This window comes from Protomyctophum bolini (genome assembly GCF_963924005.1).
Source record: "Protomyctophum bolini genome assembly, chromosome: 24".
Taxonomy (NCBI): domain Eukaryota; kingdom Metazoa; phylum Chordata; class Actinopteri; order Myctophiformes; family Myctophidae; genus Protomyctophum; species Protomyctophum bolini.
This window is the reverse complement of record NC_137885.1, coordinates 12,126,227-12,148,857: the sequence shown is the minus strand read 5'-3', so window position 1 is coordinate 12,148,857 and position 22,631 is coordinate 12,126,227. Positions and strand designations below refer to the sequence as shown.

Sequence of the window (22,631 nt, the reverse complement as noted above, 5' to 3'; positions counted from 1 at the left end):
ATTCCTCAGCCTAGTAAGGAAAGTGCGTGAAAGATTTCACGAATATGAAATATCGGACAGATCCGTCTTGAACACATGACTATAGAGATTTTGTGGAGTAATATTTTTTTTTTAAAGTCTTCGTGCAAAGTTTGGCATCGACCGGGTTAAGTACAGTACTTGAGTAAATGTACTTAGTTACTGGACACTAGGGGCTCATGTGGTGAAGATGGCAGGATGGTTGTCTGGAGGAGACTGATTGACAGAACCTCCAGGGTCCTGTCCACGGATAACATCTGCTGCCCGGCCCCTCCAGTCTCACCTTGTCCGACACACACCAGAGCATTTAAAAGTCACGCCAGTGGATGTGAATTATTTGGTGCACGACGTTGAACTGCGGATAATGCTGTACGTACAAAATGGAGGAGCGAGAGTTTTCAGGCCAACCTGTGAAGTCTATATGCATTATGCACTTCATGCTATCCACTTCTACAATATGTGTTAAACATCTTCAGTCATTAGCCAGCACTGTACTGTGTAGGTGACAGGTGTTAGCGATTTTAGTATTTGCACAAGCAACCATGTGTTATGGCCATGGCCTGTGTGTGCATGTGTGTGCTTTTGTGCATGGGCGGATGTCTGTCCATTTGTACATTTGACATTTTATATAACTGTAACCGAATGTTCATTTAATTCCATTTGCACTCACAGAATTGCGTGTGTGTGTGTGTGTGTGTGTGTGTGTGTGTGTGTGTGTGTGTGTGTGTGTGTGTGTGTGTGTGTGTGTGTGTGTGTGTGTGTGTGTGTGTGTGTGTGTGTGTGTGTGTGTGTGTGTGTGTGTGTGTGTGTGTGTGTGCGTGTGTGTGTGGCGCTGTGGCACGAAGGGTCCTCATCTGCGATGCTGCCTGGGGTCCCACTAACCTTTCAGGCAACTCTCACAGGATCACTATTCTATTCTCATCTCAGACACACACACACACACACACACCATGTCAGTGATGTCACTGTCACCAGTGGAGGGGCCAGGCCTTAAAGACTCCATCTCCATGTTCAGTTTAGTTGTCATTTACAACTCATGTAGAAGTTTAACTTTCACTACTGATTTGAAGGTCTATAGAACCATTTTGGTTCGAGTGGCAACCACCCAGATAAAAGAATTAGCCCTACCAAAATATGTTAACTGTTGTAACTTTTGATTGAATTATCCAATCTGAACACATGACTTATGTATGGATTCCAGGGGAGATTCCAGGGGAGACCAGGGGAGGGGAAGCAGAAGCGTTTGATTTCTCTAAAACTGAAGATGGCACAATTGTAACGATTACCCGTCAGATACAAGGAATGAGGAATGATGACCAGTGTCAGAGAGAGAGAGAAAGGCACGCACGCACGCAGACACACACACACACACACACACACACACACACACACACACACACACACACACACACACACACACACACACACACACACACACACACACACACACCACGCAATCTGTTACTAATAACGTGTGTGTGTGTGTGTGTGTGTGTGTGTGTGTGTGTGTGTGTGTGTGTGGGGGGAGACCTTTCCTCACCTCCTCTCATCTATCAGAGTGTCTGACTGCTCAGTCAGACAAAACCCTTCAGGGTTGATTTATACTTGGGTTCACGTCGGTGTCACTCACCCAAAACAGCCGATCGACAAGTCCACAACACGTCGCGCTGTGACGCGGCGTGGGCTTGTAGATTGGCTGTTTTGGCCGCACGACACTGGCGCGCGACCAAGTATAAATCACCCGTTAACTCTCATCCATACTGGCAGGGGGTTTAAATCACACCATCTATCCTGGTCTCTCTCTGTGTGTGTGTGTGTGTGTGTGTGTGTGTGTGTGTGTGTGTGTGTGTGTGTGTGCGTGTGCCCGGGCGTGCGCCAAGTGTGCACATATGTATGTATTATGCTATGATTTTACCATGCGTGCATTTGAGTGTGAAGTTTGCACGTGTGTAAGCATTAATGTGTATGCAGCAGTATACACGCATGTACTAAAGTGTTTGTGTCCGTGGTGCGTGCGTGCGTGCGTGCGTGCGTGCGTGCGTGCGTGCGTGCGTGCGTGCGTGTGTGCGTGCGTGCGGCCATCCATCTGTCTAGCAGCCAATGACACGCAGTATTGTTGATGTCTCTTTGGTGTCAGCGGCGTCACTTTTCATCCTAAATGTGTCTGCTTCCAGGAGGCTGTTCCAGGCAATCACACCGACATCCCTCCTCACTGCTTCTAAAGTTACAACCCACAAGTTGTCCTATATGCCAGTATGTCTCCATCCAGAGAGACAGAGTATTAGCAACAATGTTCCAAACTACATTAAAACTAAGGGTGCATCCAATCAACATATCGTTGTATTCATCTTGAGCTTTTCTGAGCCTGCATGCCGACTTCTGTTCTTTTGTTTTTTTAACTTGAATCCAGAAAAGTAACAGCGTCGACTTAAATATTTGCATTGCTTCTGCTTATTGTGAAAAACACATTTGAATTGTATTCAACAAGTAGGCACATGTTTTAACCTTGAAGGTAGCAGGAAGCAGCATAGTAGTATAGTAATACTACTTTGCCCTGTACACATTGAAGGAAGCAGCATAGTAGTATAGTAATACTACTTTGCCCTGTACACATTGCAGAAATGTACTTGGTTGAATACCTCTGAGGTTTATCTCATTTTTCTTTTCTTATAGGCAAAATGACATTGCTCGGGGGCATGTTTATATTGTTAGATATCAGTGTTATGCAAATACATAGCCATAAAGCCGTCTGTCTCGGAAATGTGAAGGACGCGAGCGCCCGTGTGTGGGGGTGGCGAGGTCTCTTACCTTTTTAATTTAGACAACAACAAAATAAACCAACAGCTTAAGCTTATTTAACCAGCCGTGCAAATGTTTGTTCCCCGTGATTGCCTTTTAATTTGACAGCTGCTGGGTGTAAACAGCTGTTTGCCGTCCAGGTACTTGTATATTCAAATGGAATACAAGACAACACAGCCATCATGTTAATGAGGTCTTAAGGGTGCACTTCACTTTGGACAAGGACTGTCCTAAACCCACAGCACAGGACCGTCCTATACCCACAGCACAGGACCGTCCTATACCCACAGCACAGGACTGTCCTATACCCACAGCACAGGACCGTCCTATACCCACAGCACAGGACTGTCCTATACCCACAGCACAGGACTGTCCTATACCCACAGCACAGGACTGTCCTATACCCACAGCACAGGACTGTCTTATACCCACAGCACAGGACTGTCCTATACCCACAGCACAGGACCGTCCTATACCCACAGCACAGGACCGTCCTATACCCACAGCACAGGACTGTCCTATACCCACAGCACAGGACTGTCCTATACCCACAGGACAGGACTGTCCTAAACCCACAGCACAGGACCATCCTATACCCTATACCCACAGCACAGGACCGTCCTATACCCACAGCACAGGACCGTCCTATACCCACAGCACAGGACTGTCCTATACCCACAGCACAGGACTGTCCTATACCCACAGCACAGGACTGTCCTATACCCACAGCACAGGACCGTCCTATACCCACAGCACAGGACTGTCCTATACCCACAGGACCGTCCTATACCCACAGCACAGGACTGTCCTATACCCACAGCACAGGACCGTCCTATACCCACAGCACAGGACCGTCCTATACCCACAGCCCACATATACCTGCACTCATTCTGTCAGTAGATGATCTCACACATAACATGATATACGGTGCTGGGATGTTCAATATGAAAGGTTTTTATCCTATGAACCAGTTGAACCCACCCATCATCTCTATTCTGGGGTAACATTTGCAGGAAAATAGCAGATCCACAAGCTTACAATATGTTTAGAGTTTTTAGATTGGCTATTTTCGGCCAAGAGATAAGAGCGGACCAAGAGCCGGCACTGGACAGTATTAGTTGACCTGGTCAACTAAAGTATTTGTTGACCAGTATTGAGGGTTGGTTATCCACACTTTTCCTGGGCTGTGTGTGCTCCAGTTCCTGTTGATTTCATTGGATATCATTGGTCATCTGACCAGTTTCATTGGCTTCCATTGGATCAAATCGACAGGAACTGGAGCACACACAGCCCAGGAAAAGTGAGGATAACAGAGTCATGTAGTTTGGAAGCACTCGTTTTCAGTAAAGCAATGTCCTGCTGCCTCCTGCATTAAGTGCAAATTCAAAACAGGTGGTACGCAGGGCAGTTGAGTGACATCTAACGAGCACTTCCAAACTGCAACACTTGACCAACGAATGACCTGCAGGGAAAGAAAGTAGCTCATAACCACTCATAACATGTCTACGGTGGCCGGCCCTTTTATGAAACAAACACTTTGAGGATAGAAAAAGGATAATTCAAGCTTTTCATACAGCTGCAATGTTGGTGAGTTTGATGTTGTTTAATACAATCAGATAGGACTTTTCAGTTTGGATGAATGGGCTGCCAATGGGAAGTTGCACCTTCTTGTTAGCACCTTGCCATTAACTTATATGGTAAGATGGCCGCGGTCTGCATATGGTCCATAGTAACAGTGGAATGCGGAAGTGCTCATTATATCTCAATGGGATAGTTCCAATGTTTGTAACTAGGCACCCGCTTTGCGGCGAGATCAAAGCGTATCGCCACTCTCTTTATATAACTCTGGGTTATGCATAGTGGTCCCACTATTTCTTACATTTAGTAAAAGTACAATCAAGCTCAGGCTTTTTTTTTCAAACAATTTTTATTTGTATATATATTAGGACAAAATATATAGCAAGACATCCATTTATATCTTTCACATTTGTTTGTTGTTTCAGAACATTGCTGTAAAATCTGGCACAAACAATTAAAAGAAATAACCCCCTACATGGATAAAGTTTTGTTCACATCTATTGGATTCAATGTTAAGTCCATTGAACATTATTCACATGTTGGACTGTGTGCCCTGACAGTGCGCCCCCTCAGGGCTGGGTGGGTGTGTATGACATATGCCATAAGAAGATCCAAATGGCCACTGTGTGAATATGGCCAGAGCTTTGGCACATGCACTACAGCACACTTCCAAGGCCTCCTTCAATAAGATTAATCTAATGAATCAATTCAATTCCTCAGGTTCTGTGAAATAGGACAGTGTATACATCATTCAGAATTGTGCACGAGTCATTTCATTGTACCATCTGCGTACATTCCCAACTATGCATTCAAAGTCTCAAAAGTAAATACACTTAATTGAGCCCATTTTTGTAAATCGTTTGAAACTTTTAAGTCATGTTGAACATTGGCCTACTAGACTCCAATGCATTACAAATGTCTGAAGAAAGACGTTGACGTGTTCTCATTGTTTATGTCTGTCAACAATATAATCTAAGTGTGCTTTGGACCCTTATCCACTTTTATCATGTTGAAAACAATACCATCCACATTCTGCTGAAAAGCAGTACAGTTTATTCTTTGAAGAAGCAGTGGTTTCAAAACTGGGGGTCAGGAGTCCCCACATTATTTTGGGGGGTCCTCAGGTGATTAACTTAATGCAACATTGCTTTCTCACTCAACAGTAAACCAGAGTAATCTAGTAAGACAGTGGCGACACTAGCGTTAACTCCCATTGTAACAATGGAATGGGAAGTGCTCATTCTATCTCAATGGGATAGTTCCAGCCATAGGAGCAATGTTAGGAACTATAGCCCATAGGCGCCTGCTTTGCGGCGAGATCAAAGCGTGTCGCTACTCTCCTACTATACACTCTGCAGTAAACAAACCTAGAAACAGTATAAGTGTATACAGGGTATCTGCACATTTCTAAAGTTACAATGTAATGACTTTTAAGACCTTTTTAATACCAAATTGTCAAATATTACTTTGCAGTAGTTGGAATTGCGAGGCATTGTAAGCTTGTAGTTTGGCACAATATTTAACTGTGGAGCCGAGTCAAACTAAATGCAATGGCTACAATTCCAAGTGCTTGTCAGGGTTCAAATAGGAGTATGTTGGGGAATTGCGGACGGACAGAAACATTTGGGAACTCTTGATTTGAAGTAATTTCTGGCTACCATTCACACATGAATAGCAAATGACTTCTAACCAATGGTTATGTCTCAATAAAAATAAAAATAAAGAATAGTCTTGGCACCTTTTCGATGAACAAAACAACACAGTGGAAAGTAAACCTGTCAACGATGGCATTGGTCTCCAAAAAGAAGAGACACCTCGTACAGCGGTCATTGTCCATATACTGAAACTGAAGTGCAGTGCATGGTTCTCAAAGTGGGGTCCGGGCCGGAGACCCCCCCGGGGTCAATGGAAACCTACATTTTGGCTATTTGAAAATTGCCGATCTACAAGTTCACAATGCATCATCATGTGATGTGTTATGAGCTTGTAGATTGTGATTTTCAAACAATCTTGAAGTGAAAAAAGTGTCTTTCTTTTCTTCAAACATTTGAACACAAATCTTTTAATATGGCATGGGGGTCCCTGGCACAAAATATTTCCAGGTGGGTATATCAGCGGCCGGCCAAACACATTAAATTTGCGGGGTATTTCCTTGACATGAAAAGGTTTTAGAACGACTGATAACGGTGTACATATATATATATATATACTCTTTCAGTCGGGATATAAAATGAATCCGGAGAAGGTGCTGTACTTGTTGTTGTTACCGCCGTGGGCTTTCCCTCCGTCCAGCTTGACGTAGATCTCGTCTCCGGTGTCCAGATGCAGAACGGCGCTGTTGCTGGCGTAGTCGTAGTTCTGGTCGGCGTCCTGAGCGATGGCGCTGGCACGCACCTGCAGGGCGGGGGGGGGGGGGGTACTAGAATGTTTTTTTCTTTCAATAGTAAATAATACTGCAATATAGAAATACTGAAAGTCCGGAATTCAAAATGTACCTGATATAAGTAAAAGTACAAAAGTATTGCCCTCAACATGTAGGCCTACTTAACACAATCATTCCCGGGATTCCTTCAAAATAGGAGCTCTGGGGTGCCGAAAAGACATGGCTGCTTTTACTCTGATATCATTGAGGATGCGCTAGGACGTGTGCACATCCGTCGATTGGATTCCCTATGACGTGTGGACACGTCCTATGAACGGAACCTGTAAAGTACTCATTATGCAGAATGTCTCGTTTTAAAATTTTCAAATGGATAGTGGTTAGAGTATGTTTTGTAATAATAATCAAAATGTACAGAGTAATTAGTAGTAACTAATGTTTTCAAATATATGTACCTGGATCGAAATGGGAACCTCACTGTTTTCCCACCCGACCAGCAAAAAGGGTGAAGTGTCCCTTTAAGTAAATGTATTAGGGAAGGACAGCACAGTGCAATGATTCACTTGAATCTTGAATTTTTTCTTATTTTCTTTGTTTTTGTTTAAGATATTTTTGGGGGCTTTTTCTGCCTTTGTTGGATAGTATACACACTTTCCACAGTAGGTGACATAGGACATGGGGGAGAGAGATGGGGATTGACACACAGCAAAGGTCGTGGGGATCTGTAGTGGAACCTGCGACACGCTGTCAGGCTGGATTAGCAGCCTATAGGTTCCCGGACCGCTAGTTCGGCCCGGCCACACTCCAATCTGTCTTGATCACTTGATCTGAAAATCATCAGCACACGAAATACCAAAACTACTGTAAGTGAGGACCATGAAAACAAAGCAAAGAAAGCTTGAGGAAATGTATTAAAGGATTATAAGGACCTGAGCTGTAGGGTAGGCCTACTGTAGGCCTACTTGGGCCCACAACATGTCTTCACCATAGAAAATGAAGGTCTTCACCGAAAATTAATATAGAATAGAGCAGTAGTCCTCAAAGTTATTTTGTGCCCCCAAAATTGATATCTGAAAACGTTTTGTGTCATGCAGGGACCACGGAAATATTTGTATTAAAACATTCAAATGTATGCAAAATATCTCTCCACCCCTCTTTTGAAGGTGCACATCATGTGCCTAACAGAATAATATACGGTATATAAGTTCCAAGTCTTCATTACGCACAACGAAGAGTCGAAGACTGAAAGTGAATTATGTTTTTCGGACCAAAAAAAGGCATTGGAATCAATCATAGATGTATTTTTGATCGATGTTGACATTTGCATGTGATGTGTGCGTAAAAAGTCCCACTCGGATAAAATACATAGTCTTGAAACTCATATGTTATTTTGTTAACCTAAACCAGCAGTCAAGCGCATTGGTGATGTGGCGCACGGTTTGGTGCGTAATATTCGAATGAGCGCGGAGGACAGGTTTGTGCGTCATGGCACCCCACACGCACGGCACGTACACAATGATTGATTTTTTACCTGTCCGTTTTTGCACAGGTCGGCCCACATGCTCGTGCCGTCGCCTCCCCGCATGAGCACGTGGTACGTGAAGAAGTAGGTCCCGGAGACGTGGCACGTGAACTTGCCCGTGGACGAGTCGTAGTGGTCGCCCAGGTTCGTGATCACGTCGTCGAACTTCAGCACCTCGTAGCCCTCGTGCGGGTTCTTCAGGCCGACGTAGAACGCTATTTTGACACCATGAGTCGAGGCGTTCCTCAGCATCATTCCATGATGTCCCTCCGGCGCGTCCTTTGCGCTCCCGGACCCCGACGCCTGCAACGCCGGGTATCCGGGCGGTCCTCTCGGCCCGGCGGGGCCGGGATCCCCCGGAGGACCCCTGGGGCCGGGCTTACCCGGCCTCCCCGGTTCCCCGCGCGTCCCGTGCGCCATGTTGGTCGTGGCGGCGCCGGGCGGCAGGATCCCGTTGAGCTCCTGTGTCACCTGCACGGCCGTGGGTCCCGCTCCTCCTCCCGCCTTGTTGTTGGGGCTGTACGGGTCGCAGACCATGCGACAGGTCCCCATCATCTCGTAATGGTGAGCCGAGGACGCCGCCCAGCTCTGGAGGAGCAGAGTTGGGACGGCGATGGCCAGAGCCAGCAGCACGGAGGAGAGCGACATGCCCACCGCCACGGCAGCCAACAACAATCTCCTCCTCCGCGTGACACTACGGGGACCCTGTCCCTGCACGTCCACGGGCGACAGCAAGTCCGTCGAGCCGCTTGGCGAGGGAATCGTGATGGGGGTTTTTTTTTAAGCGAAAAGACAAAGAAACGATCAATTAATCACATCCGTCCTTTCTTTTAGTTTCTTCCATCTAATCTAACAGGCTACAGCTGTGGTGTTTCCCCCGGACGGTGCTGCTATGGGTGCGCATGGATGGAGCGCTGCGCTGCGCGCCGGGGAGGGAGGGCTGGTCGTGACGCATCACTCACGCGCACGCGCACGCACACGCACACACCTGCTGGAGTTGAGGTATTAGTTTTTGGTTCAACAGATAAATATTGTGAAAATAGCAGATACTTCTTCTTTCTTTAGTCAGAGGATATTAATACAATGAAATCTGGGAATTCATTTCTGACCAAGAATTTATTTTACAACCAATATATAGCATAATGTTCTAAATTTCATTATACTCTAGTCCAAGTAGAGTATAATGAAAGTGTCAAACAAACTAGTGGGTTTTCATCATTCTGAACCATTTCCAAGCATTAGTTTCGCACGAAAAACTATGGCCGTTTTTAGTGTGGATTCAGAATCATGAAAGTTTGACATGTCACATGCTACTTAAAGCATAATGAAATTTAGAACACTAGACCTGTACGTGCCCGTCACAGTCGGCCACCGGCCTACTTGGGAACGATGCAACTTGGGAACCTAATGATATACATTGTCATAGCACCCGTTTTAACTGTCAGCCGGTGTCCCACATGAAGATCTGTGTATGTGACCACTGGCAGAGCCTGATTGGTTGAGCCTCAATTGGCTGAGGCAGAGGCTGGAAATTGCACAGGTGAAAGGAGTTGGCCTCATTAGGCCTATACTGGCAGAGCCTGACCAGAGCCTTTTATGGTGGTTCTGGAGAACCGTGGGTCCGACCGACTCGATACCGGGCACTGCACTCCCTGTGGGGGTGTGGAACGCGTGTGTCGAATGTGAAGTCGGTGGGTCAAACGGTTCTCGAGTTACGTATATTAACGTATATTCATGGTTGTTGATGGTACCCCAACTTTCAGCAGCTGTCAAAAATTCCCGTAGGGTGGTTGAATAGAAACCAATGTGGGATTATGGATAGTTACAGGCTAGTTACAGTTAGTAGACACCTTTACACATTGGATATTCTTGGTAAGAAATGTATTCCCAGATTTGACATTATTCTGATGTTATTTCCTGACTATATTTGGCCAATGTTTGACCATGTTTTTATAGTTTGCTGCATGATTGCTTTTGATGCAAGAATGGTCTTCTTCGTTATTTTTATTTACTTATTATTATTAAGTTTTAGGTCTTTAAAGTTGTCACTTCACTGTCATCTGACACCCCTCTCAATTATGTACAGTATACGACACAGCGTTGTTTTCGTCGACAAAAAAAAAACTAAATAAAAACTAAGCCATGATGACTAAAACTATGACTAAATAAACTGTAGATTTTGTCAACAAATAAATACTAGACTAAAATGTTAGGAAGGAACTATAGTGGACAAGAGATCCAGTATAAGTCATTTTACAATTGGTTGCATGCTGACAATAGCAAATAGCTCACAACGCGTCGCAGCGCGGAATTTGTGTAAAATTAGGCCTTTGTGTGCAGAAAACTAAATGGAAACTAAATGAAAAGTGCAGAAAACTAAATGAAAACTAAGCTATGATGACTAAAACAAAGACTAAATATATTGACAACTTCATACACTTGGTTGCATGCTGAAAATAGCAGATCTACAAGCTGCGACGCGTTGTGAGCTTGTAGATCGGCTATTTTCAGCAAGTGTAAAAACAGCCATTACGACGGCATCAAGGCCCGCCAAAATACATTTCAGTCGACTAAATCAACTGTAGACTTGGTCGACTAACACTGAAGCTTTCCGGTTGACTAAAATGTGACTGAAACTAAATGAAAACTATTCAAGAGACTGATGACTGAAACTAAAATAGAAATGTGCTGCCAAAAACAACACGTCTACAGAAGCTATGGTGACACATTGTGTCTCTATAAGCCTGTCTCTTGACAATGCCAGTCGAGCCTCCGGTACTGGGAGTGAAACGTAAACGCCTCTCAGCTTTTCAGCTCCACTGATTATTAAGGCCTGTGTGCACAGTGGCATTTGAATGAAATATATTTGAATATAGCCTATCTCATGAATCTCAATGTAGGCATATTATTCTCTCAGTTGTTATAATCCTCGGTATAGCATTGGATATTTATTACATTTATACAAAATTATCATTCAAACAATTTCTTCTTTTCTTCATGGAAATGACGGTCTCATAATTGATCCATTTATAGGACTAATGTCCCTGCAGGACCTGTGGTTTTACAAGCCTACAGTCTATTGTATATATGTCTCAGTCCGTGGCTGAAGAGATACCATATAGGTCTCCCATGACTGGTTAACTTGTTTGACCAAACATAAAAGGGCAGATCCCCTTGTAAAATAATGATATATTAACTTCACTATAGCCCCTGCAACCACAATGCTCACAACAGGCAGTCTTGAAATAAACAAAACTAAAGAAATACATAAAAATCACACCCGTGTGAAGTGAGGGGCACTAATATATTAAGTCTTGTTGATTAGGTGAAACAAACGGTGCCAACCCAAACATTAAACGCCATTAACAATAAAGAGACAATATGAAGCACATTATGACATTTATTGTCAATGGCGTTGATACAAAACAAACATTGAACTAAAGACAAACATTAAACCTGTGTACAGAGGTGCTGGCGCCCCTCAAAAACTCAGACATGATCAAAGCGGTCCATTCAACTTCAGCGAAACAAACAGCCGAAATAACGCTTCTTTCAATGATAATGACGGTATACAGTAGGTCATTAAGGAGTAAATTAAGTCAATAAGGGACATAAATAATGTAGTACTTGGCTCCATGAGGCATAAGGCATGAAGACACATTTATTTCCTTTTCATGAGAAAAATCTCATGGTCTATTGCCACTAGTGGCCTTGATGTGTTGTGGCTACACACTTTCCATTTGGCATCACCTGAAACAGTCCATGGTTGGGGTCCATGAGTTTTGCTGACACAGTGTTCATCGTCGTAGATGGAGGGAAGATTAGATTATACATCCGCTGATGCACTTGGCTGTCTGCGCGAAGCAGCTGGAATGGTGTGCATGCCACACATTCTCTTAAGAAGCTTTGGAGTTCAAGGTAGTGTGGAGAATTCCTCAGACTCGGAGGTCAGAGAGGCAAAGCAGGGCTCAACTTTAGCCTTGTACCACACAGCTCCACACTCTCCTTCCCTGCTGCTCAGTTTAGCATAGGGGTATAGGCAACCTTTATGATCAAAAGAGACATTTTTGGCCCAAAAATGTATTAAAATTCGGTCTGGATTCTGGATTCTCATGTACAAATCCAGTTTACATTTAAGCCATAATAGCCTGACTTGTCACTGTTATTGTGTTATCTGTATATATATATTTATAAAGGGTATATTCGCTGTCTCCTCACAGCTAGAAGGTCCTGGGTTCGATTCCCGCTGTGGGCGGTGGTGGCGTGTTCTCTCCTCCACGCCATCAGTGCCCATACCCGGTTGGTGAAAGGGCCTTTTCTGTGTGGAGTGTGCATGTTCTCGCCGTGTCCCCTATAGGTACCCTCACAAAAAACATGCAGTAATCCTGGTCTCTAAACTACCTCCCCCTGGCCAGCCTGGGCGCCTGATGGATGGAGGGGTAAGGAACTGGTCGGAAATAACGTGTTCCTTCCACACGCTACGTCCGGCCGGGGAAACTCCCCCTTGTCAGGTGAAAAGAGGCAGCTTGGAGTGGGCTCCTCATGCATAGAAGGAAGCATGGGGATATTCTTGGTAAGAAATGTATTCCCAGATTTGACATTATTCTGATAATATTTCCTATTTCCCCACCCAAAGGTTTAGATGGAGACTTCTCAACAATGCTCAACCTAAATCACAGCAACAGTGAAGGACGTGCATTTAACACTTGACACACGCAAGCCATTGAATTAAAAACGCACCCTGCAATTACTTTGAGGTATAGTCTATAAAGTATCAACACAAAATGTTGTGCACCAGTTGATGACTACTACTACCACTATAATCTTACACCACCTGACTAAAGGAAGTGAGCTTCATTACTGTGGATTAGAACAAGTGAACTGCATACCTTGAGGCAGTGTTGAGACACGTCAGCTGCCTTGCTCTGATCTTATACTGCACCATGGTGTTAATACTATTATTGTTCTAGTCACACTGTGTTATTATTATGCCACTATCGTAAAACACCAAACAAGGCCAGTGACTCGATCAGCAAAGACTTTTGGTGAACAATTTGCATGTTATATATAGTGATGACAGTTGAGGAGAATCGTAGAAGGATTTATCCAAGATCAAAAAGGGACAAACATGAGAGGCGAAAGGTTTCTCTAAAGCCTGCTTCTCAAATTCTTATATGGTTAAACATTCAGAGCCAACCATGGCTTATTCTTGTGTCCACAAAGCAGCTTCCAACTCTTCCAGCTTGTATTTCAAACAAATAGAAAATGTTTGAATATTTGGCATTGTTTTCCAAAATGGGGATGCCACGTACAATTTACAATTCAGGCATTTAGCAGATACGCTTAATCCAGAGCGACAATAAGCCAGGTAAATACTCTACAAATCAAATGCACAGAGACACAGTAATCTAGGATCATAGCAGGTAAACCAAGAACGTAGCATCAGTCTACTCTAAACAGTAATATAAAGAAAATTTCTGTACATTGAAAACTATACAAACTGTAGGATGCCAGGTCAACAAATGGAATCAAAATTATATTTTGAATATATGCATAAGACGTCACGGTCGTCAAGGCTATAGGTCAAAATCCTGCCATATGCAGTAGCATCTAATCGGGGGCATGCCACCTGAAGGGAGCTAACCAAGAGTCCATGCCACCTGAAGGGAACTAACCAAGAGTCCATGCCACCTGAAGGGAACTAACCAAGAGTCCATGCCACCTGAAGGGAACTAACCAAATGCACCTCAGCCTTCGAAGACGCAGAGAGAGGTGTCGAAGACACCCCTGGTCTTACCACTATATGTTGTTGCCACTGTTCCTCCAGTGTACATAAAACCAGTGCAATAATTCATTGTCGATTTTATTTCCCCATATTAGACTCTGTATACCTGCGCTATGTTTATCCTTTCCCTGACTTTATAGCAATATTATGGTAAAATACTACTCAGTGTGCTGAATGCATGTGACCTCGCTGACGCAAAGAACTTTTTATGTGCAAGTAACTCCAGACTGAAATACTAAATAATTCTGATTCAGAAAGAGTGTGTGTGTGGAGAGAGAGAAGGAGAAAGTGAGGAGAGACATGGGGACAGTGCAGGGGTGGAGAGAGCAAGTGCACACACGCACGCACGCACGCAGACGGATAGAGGGAGAGAGAGAGAGGAGAGGGGGGTAGGTCAATGACGGACAGAGCATGACTCACACATTCTACTCCAGGCTACATCAGTAGATCAGTCAGAATCATTATTACTACTGATTTATTTGCCGTGCCCTTGGTGGGGATTACATGACAGTCAAATGCCAGACAGCCAACCAGAGGTCTGCAGGCATGGCCGGCTATACCGAGTTGGCATTTTTAGTTCATCATCGTAATTCCCCCTCTCTGTTAACGTTGAACAAACTCAGGGCCCCCCTGCCACGCCTCGTTACAGTTCTCTGCTAATTAAGATGCATTGCAATTATAGCTAAAAAGTCACAGGTGTCTGGAAGGCCCCATGCATGTGTCACAGCTGAACTCCATATCCACTTAAAAACAGTGGTAGGCAACAGGCAGCCTGTGGGCACAAGAACAACAATATTAATGAATTATATATATATCTTTATTTTTTATCTAGACGCAGTAGAAGGTATGGACCAGAGCTACTCTTTGACATGCTTATTTAATGATTATTCTCCCTGCTCTCGCTCGCCCTGTCCTCCCTCCTTTTTCTTCCTCACCTTGTCTGGATTTGGAACACAACAAAACCACGGAGATTGCACAAAACCAAATCACCCACTTATTTCTTTTCCTTCTTATTTTGAATTGTAAACCAATTCATTCTTGTTTTTTGATCCGGCCCAGGAAATTATTTTGTAAATGAATAGAATAATCATTTACGATATCTGAACAACAGTCCCAGCTATAGGTAGGATTATGTATAGCCATAATCTCTCTTCCATTCTTCTTTGACTACTCTTTTCACTCTCAACTGTATACTCATTCGATTTTTGGATGAAAAACGTGTCACACTTCAAAAAATAAACTGAAACTAGTAGTGAGCTTATTTTTTCTTCTTCCAGAATGTTCGCCTGATCATACATGTGATCATATGTGTGTGTGTGTGTGTGTGTGTGTGTGGCTGGGTGGGTGTGTTTACTGTGGCTCATCTGGAATTCTAGAGAATTACATCCTGATTTGATAGGAATATAGAACATAAATGTCAAACGAATTATGATCCTGCACGTGCCAGTAGGATATTAGCACATCAGCCAGGTCATGCTTGTGAAGATTAATCCGAAAGGTTGGCGTCTGTTTTGCAGTTTCAGCTTGTGTTGGTGAGCAGGTTATAGATGAATCCATAGAATGCTGAAATCAACCATCTGATCAGAAAACATACATCACAGCAATCACCACCTGTAACGTTAAAAGGCACATTGTGTAAATCTGGACACACACACACACACACACACACACACACACACACACACACACACACACACACACACACACACACACACACACACACAGGCCCAGTGTTGAGTGAGCTGGAGGGAAGGGGGAGAGACAAATAGGGATCGTGTGTGTGTGTGTGTGTGTGTGTGTGTGTGTGTGTGTGTGTGTGTGTGTGTGAGAGCCTAGGGGATTCAACCTCTTGCCTGTGGCAAAGACACATGTGATGAAGTCATGTTGACAGTATATGGCCAGCGGATTCTTTTTTTTTTAAACATAGTTTTTCCTTTCATTTTCCAGCACAACCCCGTGGTTAACCTACACGTCAATGAGAAGTATTAAAGAGAAATAAATGAGGTTGTTGGGGAGAACAATATCATCTTTTCAATATCCCTTGTTATCCGTGTCATTTTAAAGTGTTATTGGCTCACTAACTAAAAGTTGACATTATGTCATTTCGGTGCTGAAAAGGGCTGCTGTCTTACGCCTCGTGACACGTCACGCCACCTTATATGGCCGTCAGTCCGTCACGGCTCGAGACACGCTCCATATGTGGCCGTCTCCATATATGAAGACCACGATCACTGACCTCATCCACCCCTGGATAGCCATTGGAGAAGACTGAATCATCACCTAGATCTCCATATATGGAGCTGACCTGTTCTGACATTCCATATGTTGATCATTCCCCACCCGTCCTTCCTCTTCGTTGTCTCCCTTTTGACTGAGGCGAAAACTAGAGTTCTCAACAGGCCCTACCTGGGCCCTCATCAAACCCTGTACACTCAAGACACTTCCCACGCTGCTACCAATAGATCTCCATATATGGAGCTCAGCTGATCTGTCCATATGTTGATCTGACCCCCCATGCCAAAGCGTCAGTGCTCGCCCTGCAGTCTGCCGTCACGGCATGACGGATGTGTGCACACGACCTCGCCTCGCCCCCAGGGTGTCTGATATTTTATATTGGTATTGATTGATTGATTACTTTATTAACAGTTTGCAAAAAACAACACAGTAATGTAGAGTTCACTGAGTTCAGGTACAGTAGGCTAGACCTACAGACACAGTCTGCTTAAAGAGGATTTAAACCCAAGAAAGCCTATGGTCTGTTTCCATTGTGGTCGGTCCTTATATGGCTTGAAGTTGAACGGAAGTATCAAGGAATGGAAATATCCAAGTAGCCTACTAGTAAAAGCACCTTGAAATTGTGCTAGAACCTAGAACTAGAGTGACTTTGTCTTTCACTCGCTCGTGAGTGCCATTTTGAGCGGAATGGCCCTTTTCCCCCCCTCGGTTCTCCGGTTATCTCCTTCACACAGAGGGGGTGGAGCCCGAGGGCAGGGCCTAACGACGCATGTGTGTGCGTCACATGGACTCGGACGGAGCGATCACAGGGAAGTGAGGAAGGGAAGAGTTGTTGAAGTGGAGAGGTAAGCGCAACTACAACTACTACACGAGCGAACAAAGTACTAAATAATCGAATTTATCACATCGCCGGATGAGTCTGATATTAGCGACGGATCATGGCTGTTTGCTTCTCCCTTGTGCTGGCTGTGTGGTTGTTGGGAAACTGTCTGAAGTAGATCGAGTGATAAAGGTTTGCGGGGGAGTTCAGCAGGCAGCCAAGGGCACAAGGTGGTTTCTTCTAGTGTGTGTGTGTGTGTGTGTGTGTGTGTGTGTGTGTGAGTGCTGGGAAATGAAATGACGACTATATCTTCCAGCGCAGTCAGTGGTGTCATCTATCTAACAACACAGGCTGTGTCTCTAAACAACGAGACATACATCTATAACCAGGATCTAGGTCTAGGACACTCTTTCTCAACTGTCTGTAATGTAATCTACACTACACAGCACTGGTTCCCAAACTTTTTCATGTCAAGGACCCCCGAATTGACACAAATTAGCCCGCGGACCCCCATTTTAAGAGATATGCCAGGGAGGGGAGGGGACCCCCATAAGAGAGGATTTTTACGTTCTAGGCTAGCAGTGATTCTCAACCAGTTTAATTTCAAGGACCCCCCAGTTTGACATACATTAGTCTACCGGACCCCCATTTAATGGCATTTCTATCTCTGGGACCCCGTCATTTATATTGTAAAATCAATGTTAATTTAATTTACAGACCCATAAGGGTCCATTTGGTACCATTTTGTACACTCAGAGTTACAGACCCATAAGGGTCCATTTGGTTCCTAACTATGGTTTAGCTGGGGACCCCCTGGAACTCCCTCAAGGACCCCCGGAGTCCAGGTGTCCAAAGTGGGGACCCCACTTTGGGAGCCACTGATAATAGATCAGTACACTTTACTTCACTTGGGAACCACTGATAATAACTAAGTATGTTTACTCAAGTATTATTTTACTGGAGTACTTCTTCTTATTACTTCCACTTGACTCCAGTCCACTACATCTCAGTGGCAAATACTGTATTTTTTTAACTCCGCTAAAATTATTTGAAAACTTTAGTTACTATGTAGATTTTGATTATTATTACAAAACAGTACTACAGTACTCGCTTCAGCGATACATTTTGGCTATTGAAAATAGCAGATCTTACAAGCTCACAAATTATTGATTGATTGATTGATTGAATACTTTATTATTAGGCAGAAATGTAAACAGTACAGAGTACAGTCAAACACTTCTCCTGGGCATTCAATTCAACAATAAAATTAAAATCATCACAAAAAAGGACAATGAAATGAAATCAAATGAATGTAGGCTACAGTGTTTGGCCCCCATTTACAATATAAACATATTATTCAGACCCATGAAGGGTCCATTATGTGGAACTCATGGTGCTTTCTTTCTCCTTGAGATGGAACAGTTGGCCTAATGTTTCTAACAACGCAGTGGGTGCTGGAACAACAACAGGATCTAGGACATGTGTCTCTGTCTCCACAGAACTACTGCTGGGTTTTAACCCATTTAGACCCGAGGACCATTCTATAAATGCCTTCTAAATAGAAAAACTGTTTTCTGAAAAATCTATGTTTCTATGTCAGTCGTTCTCGAAAGATTCCATGTCAAGGACCCCCAAAAATGATATGTTCCAGACCCCCAGGGTGAGAAATGACAGAGTTACCGTGCGGCAGTCCCTCTACTGTACCCTCTACTGTACTGTCACTGTGTGTGTTTGTGTGTGCGTTAGGTTGCGCACAGGTGTTGAAAAACAACCATGTTGTTTTCATGCTCGTACCCAGCCAGGCAGCTACCCATCTACCCAGCCACCCACCCACACACATAGCTCCGTAAGGGAGTGGTTGCACCACTCAAAAACAGTACAGTAGTACATGAGTGCATCCCGTGGATGCAGAGGTCGTTGTTTTATTGCATCCCTTAACTATAAATTAATATTTTAATCTCTGGACATGTAAAACCTTTTACTTTTCTAAAATAAAAAAATGACAAACATAGCAGATCTACAATCTCAAATTGTATCACTACGCACAGTTTTTCCGACCTCTCGGATCTGCAATTCTTTTATACTTGTGTGTGAAGCTGTAGTATGATGAAAAAGGGCATTACAGTGCCCGACAGCAACGATATACATTGATTGATTGAAAATTGAATTCACAGAATGGATACAGTTAAAAAAACAGGTACAAAAACTGCTACGAGGATACAACCAGAAAAGACTTGTTTGCATGAGGGTCCTCCAAGGTTGAGCATATAGTTCTAGTTAATATTAACTAAAAGTCAATATGTTCAGTTCATGTCAGTTCTCTTGTCATGTCACTAACGTCATGTTTTCATCCTGTATCACATTGTGGTGTCACTTGGACGCCAGGCCCGACAACGGATCCAAATAAAGCGACGGGCAGAGCGCGACTAAGTGTCGTCCCTCGCCGGGGCTTCGGGACGCGCGTTCTGTTGCGGCAGGTGACGCGATGCCTCTCCAGGACAAGAAGCCCTTGATTGGTGGAGGCGGAGGAGGCTCCAGGCACCTGGAGGCCTCCATGTCGGACCCCGGCGCCCCGCTGGTCGGCATCCTGGGCACGGGGGACTTCTCCCGCTCGCTGGCCAGGAGGCTGGTGGCCTCCGGCTACCAGCTGGTGGTGGGGAGTCGAAACCCTAAGCGCTCCGTCGCCCTGTTCCCTGAAGAAGCTGAGGTGAGACGCACGCACGCACACGCACACACCCACCCATACGTTCTCTCTCTCACACACTCTTCTTTTGCTATTATGTGTTGGGAACTGATCATCTTGTTGTATTACAGCGGCTGACCTGTGCACTTCTGATTGTTAAGTGTTGTGCACGTACTATATGATTACCATTCACTGATAACAGGCTCGTGGTACAGTACACAAGGCTGCAGCGACTGCACTATAAAGTGCTTGCCAGGAAGATAAACGTAACGGCTTCAAAATTCACAGTTGTTGCAATGTTAATGGGGCGTAATGTATGTCATAAAACAAAACAAAACTCTGGTATTGCATTATGGAAAACCCCTGTGGTTAGAAAGCATTGAAACCATCTTGGGCTCAACTTCTGCGTTTCAGGTAGCAAAGAAACGGTGGAAAACAGGTTGTTTTTTTCACCCCTACTGGGACAGATGCGTAGGAGGGACAAAATGTCTTCACAAAGCATTTTATCGCGAGTACATTTTGGTACAATTGAAGTTGGACCAAAAGGATGTACTCGCAATAAAATATGTGAGGATTGCTATATCATGCTATATTTCACTTCCGCTTTTGTGAGATTTATGAAATTTCTTTTAAATTTAGATTACATTTTATTTAAAAAAAAATCTTTAGAAAAATTATTTGAATTTCTATGTATGGCAAACTATGGCAAACATTAATCAAAAAAAATGCTTCTCTCTAAATCTGTAGAACAATAATTGTAACTGTAAAGTGGAAAATGTTTTCATTTTACGCTCTCTCAAGAGTTAAAGATAGGGTCCATTTGGTTACCGAATCCCCATCATTTAGCCGGGGGACCACCTGGAATACCCTCAAGGACCACTGGTGGTCCCTGGGCCACTAGCCTCGGAAACTCAGACGTTTTTATTTCCAGGGAGAAAAAAAGTCTGGGGCCACTTAAATTCGGCGCAAACGTCGCTCACTTTCTGCTGATTTCTGATCATCTGCACCTTTGTTAAATTGACGCAGACACGCACACATGTAGCCACACACACTCGCTCTAATTAATTAGTCTCATTTCCAGCAGCTCTGTCTAGTTTCTCCCGGCGGAGCCTACCGGGAGCTGCCTATGCCATAAAAAGCATAGGTGAGTCCCAGTCTACCGGACCACTGGTTGAAAACCACTGATTTAGACCTTGTTTCCCCAAACCTGTTTCCCCTCCACACTGCCTACCTCTAACCACCAGGTGACCACTCAGATGGAGGCTGCCAGCCAGGCCCGGCTGGTGTTCGTGGCTCTGTTCCCGGAGCACTACTCCACGCTGGCGGGCCTCAAAGCGCCACTGGCCGGCAAGGTCCTGGTGGACGTGAGCAACAGCGTCCGGCTCAACCTGGCCGGGCCGTCCAACGCGGAGCTGCTGGCCGACATGTTCCCCGAGAGCTCCGTGGTCAAGGCCTTCAACACCGTGTCGGCCTGGACGCTGCAGATGGGCGCCATGGACGGCAGCAGACAGGTCGGTGGGGAGGCAGGAGCGCTGTTTAGTTGTCCTTCCACGCTCAAGTGTCTTCTGATTATTAAATGTATTTGGCTGCCGACCTCCATCTCAGTATTTTTGGTTCCAAACAGGGGCCCCCCCAGAAGCAAAGATTTGAGTTAAAATATAGAAAATATATTTGCACCGATTTTTGTTGTGTCACATGTATTGAAGTACTGAAGGTTTTGATCATGCTCTGATCTTCATCTGTATGTTTAGTCTCTGAGTCGCTCTGGATTAAGAGCGTCAATATATATACTGGCCCTTATTGTCGCGGCGGTGGATCAGCGGTAGAGTGGCTGGATGGTAACCGCAAGGTTGCCAGTTCCGAACCCGGGTTTCCCCCAGAGTTAGTGTCGAAGTGTCCTTCTTGAGCAAGACACTGAACCCCCTAATTGCTCCTGATGTGCTGGTTGGTGCCTTGCATGGTTTCCGCTGTGTGAATGCGTGTGTGAATGGGTGAATTGATATATATATATATATAAATGTACCATTGTAAACCATGCGCTCACGGGGCTCCACCCCCCCCCCCCCCCCCTCCCCCAGGTGCTGCTGTGCGGCGACAGCCGCCAGTCCAAGGAGGCGGTGGCGCAGGTCTGCCGCAGCGCCGGCTTCCTGCCGGTGGACGCCGGGCTCCTCTCCGTCTCCCTGGAGGTGGAGAACCAGCCGCTGCACCTGTTCCCGTCGTGGCGCGTGCCCGTCCTCACCACGCTCGCCCTCTTCACCTTCTTCTACCTGTACAACTTCGCGCACGGCGTCCTGCATCCCTTCGTCACCAAGGGCGAGCGCCACTTCCACAAGATGCCGGTGAGTCGTCGACGTGGGGAGTATTATCGGAAAGAGTGAATCAATTCCTTCCTAAAAAAAGGCCTTTTTATTTCCAGACGGGCAGCGACTGACGTGCCTAGTTAACAACTGTATACTCTACTCCAAAGCCACCGCCACACTTTCACATCGGTGTGTTTTTTTAAACACCCCTCCCCCCTGACCCAGGTGGACACGGTGAACGTGACCCTTCCCAGCGTGGCGCTGGTGCTGCTGGCGCTGGTCTACCTGCCCGGCCTGCTGGCGGCCGGCCTGCAGCTGCGCCGGGGCACCAAGTACAGCGTCTTCCCCGCCTGGCTGGACCGCTGGCTGCTGCGCCGCAAGCAGCTGGGCCTGTGCAGCTTCGCCTGCGCCGTGCTGCACGCCGTCTACAGCCTGGCCATACCCATGACGCGCTCGCACCGCTACGGCCTGCTCAACGACGCCTACAAGCAGGTGAGAGAGAGAGAGAGAG

General features: G+C 45.1%; 2 protein-coding genes across 7 annotated transcripts in view; one reads left to right on the top strand and one right to left on the bottom strand.

The window, feature by feature from the left end:
- Positions 1-6,609: 6,609 nt before the first annotated feature.
- LOC308311372 (complement C1q-like protein 2) lies at positions 6,610-9,046 on the bottom strand (the record flags this gene model as incomplete). Its single annotated transcript, XM_080758054.1, has 2 exons — positions 8,307-9,046; positions 6,610-6,789 (listed from the first exon to the last, which is right to left on the bottom strand). The coding sequence occupies exons 1-2, from the start codon at positions 8,943-8,945 to the stop codon at positions 6,610-6,612; spliced, it is 819 nt and encodes a 272-aa protein (XP_080614180.1). The 5' UTR covers positions 8,946-9,046.
- Positions 9,047-17,090: 8,044 nt separating this feature from the next.
- Positions 17,091-22,631, top strand: part of LOC308311614 (metalloreductase STEAP3-like) — a 351,330-nt gene continuing 345,789 nt past the window's right edge. For all 6 annotated transcript variants that reach the window (XR_013963690.1, XR_013963691.1, XM_080758366.1 and 3 more), the window contains exons 1-5: positions 17,091-17,162; positions 19,523-19,844; positions 21,065-21,331; positions 21,899-22,159; positions 22,346-22,612. Coding sequence is in view for 4 of the 6 variants with exons in the window: in XM_080758366.1 (XP_080614492.1) it covers positions 19,623-19,844; positions 21,065-21,331; positions 21,899-22,159; positions 22,346-22,612 (1,017 nt within the window). In the remaining 2 variants the exon portion in view is untranslated. The remainder of the gene's footprint in view (positions 17,163-19,522; positions 19,845-21,064; positions 21,332-21,898; positions 22,160-22,345; positions 22,613-22,631) is intronic.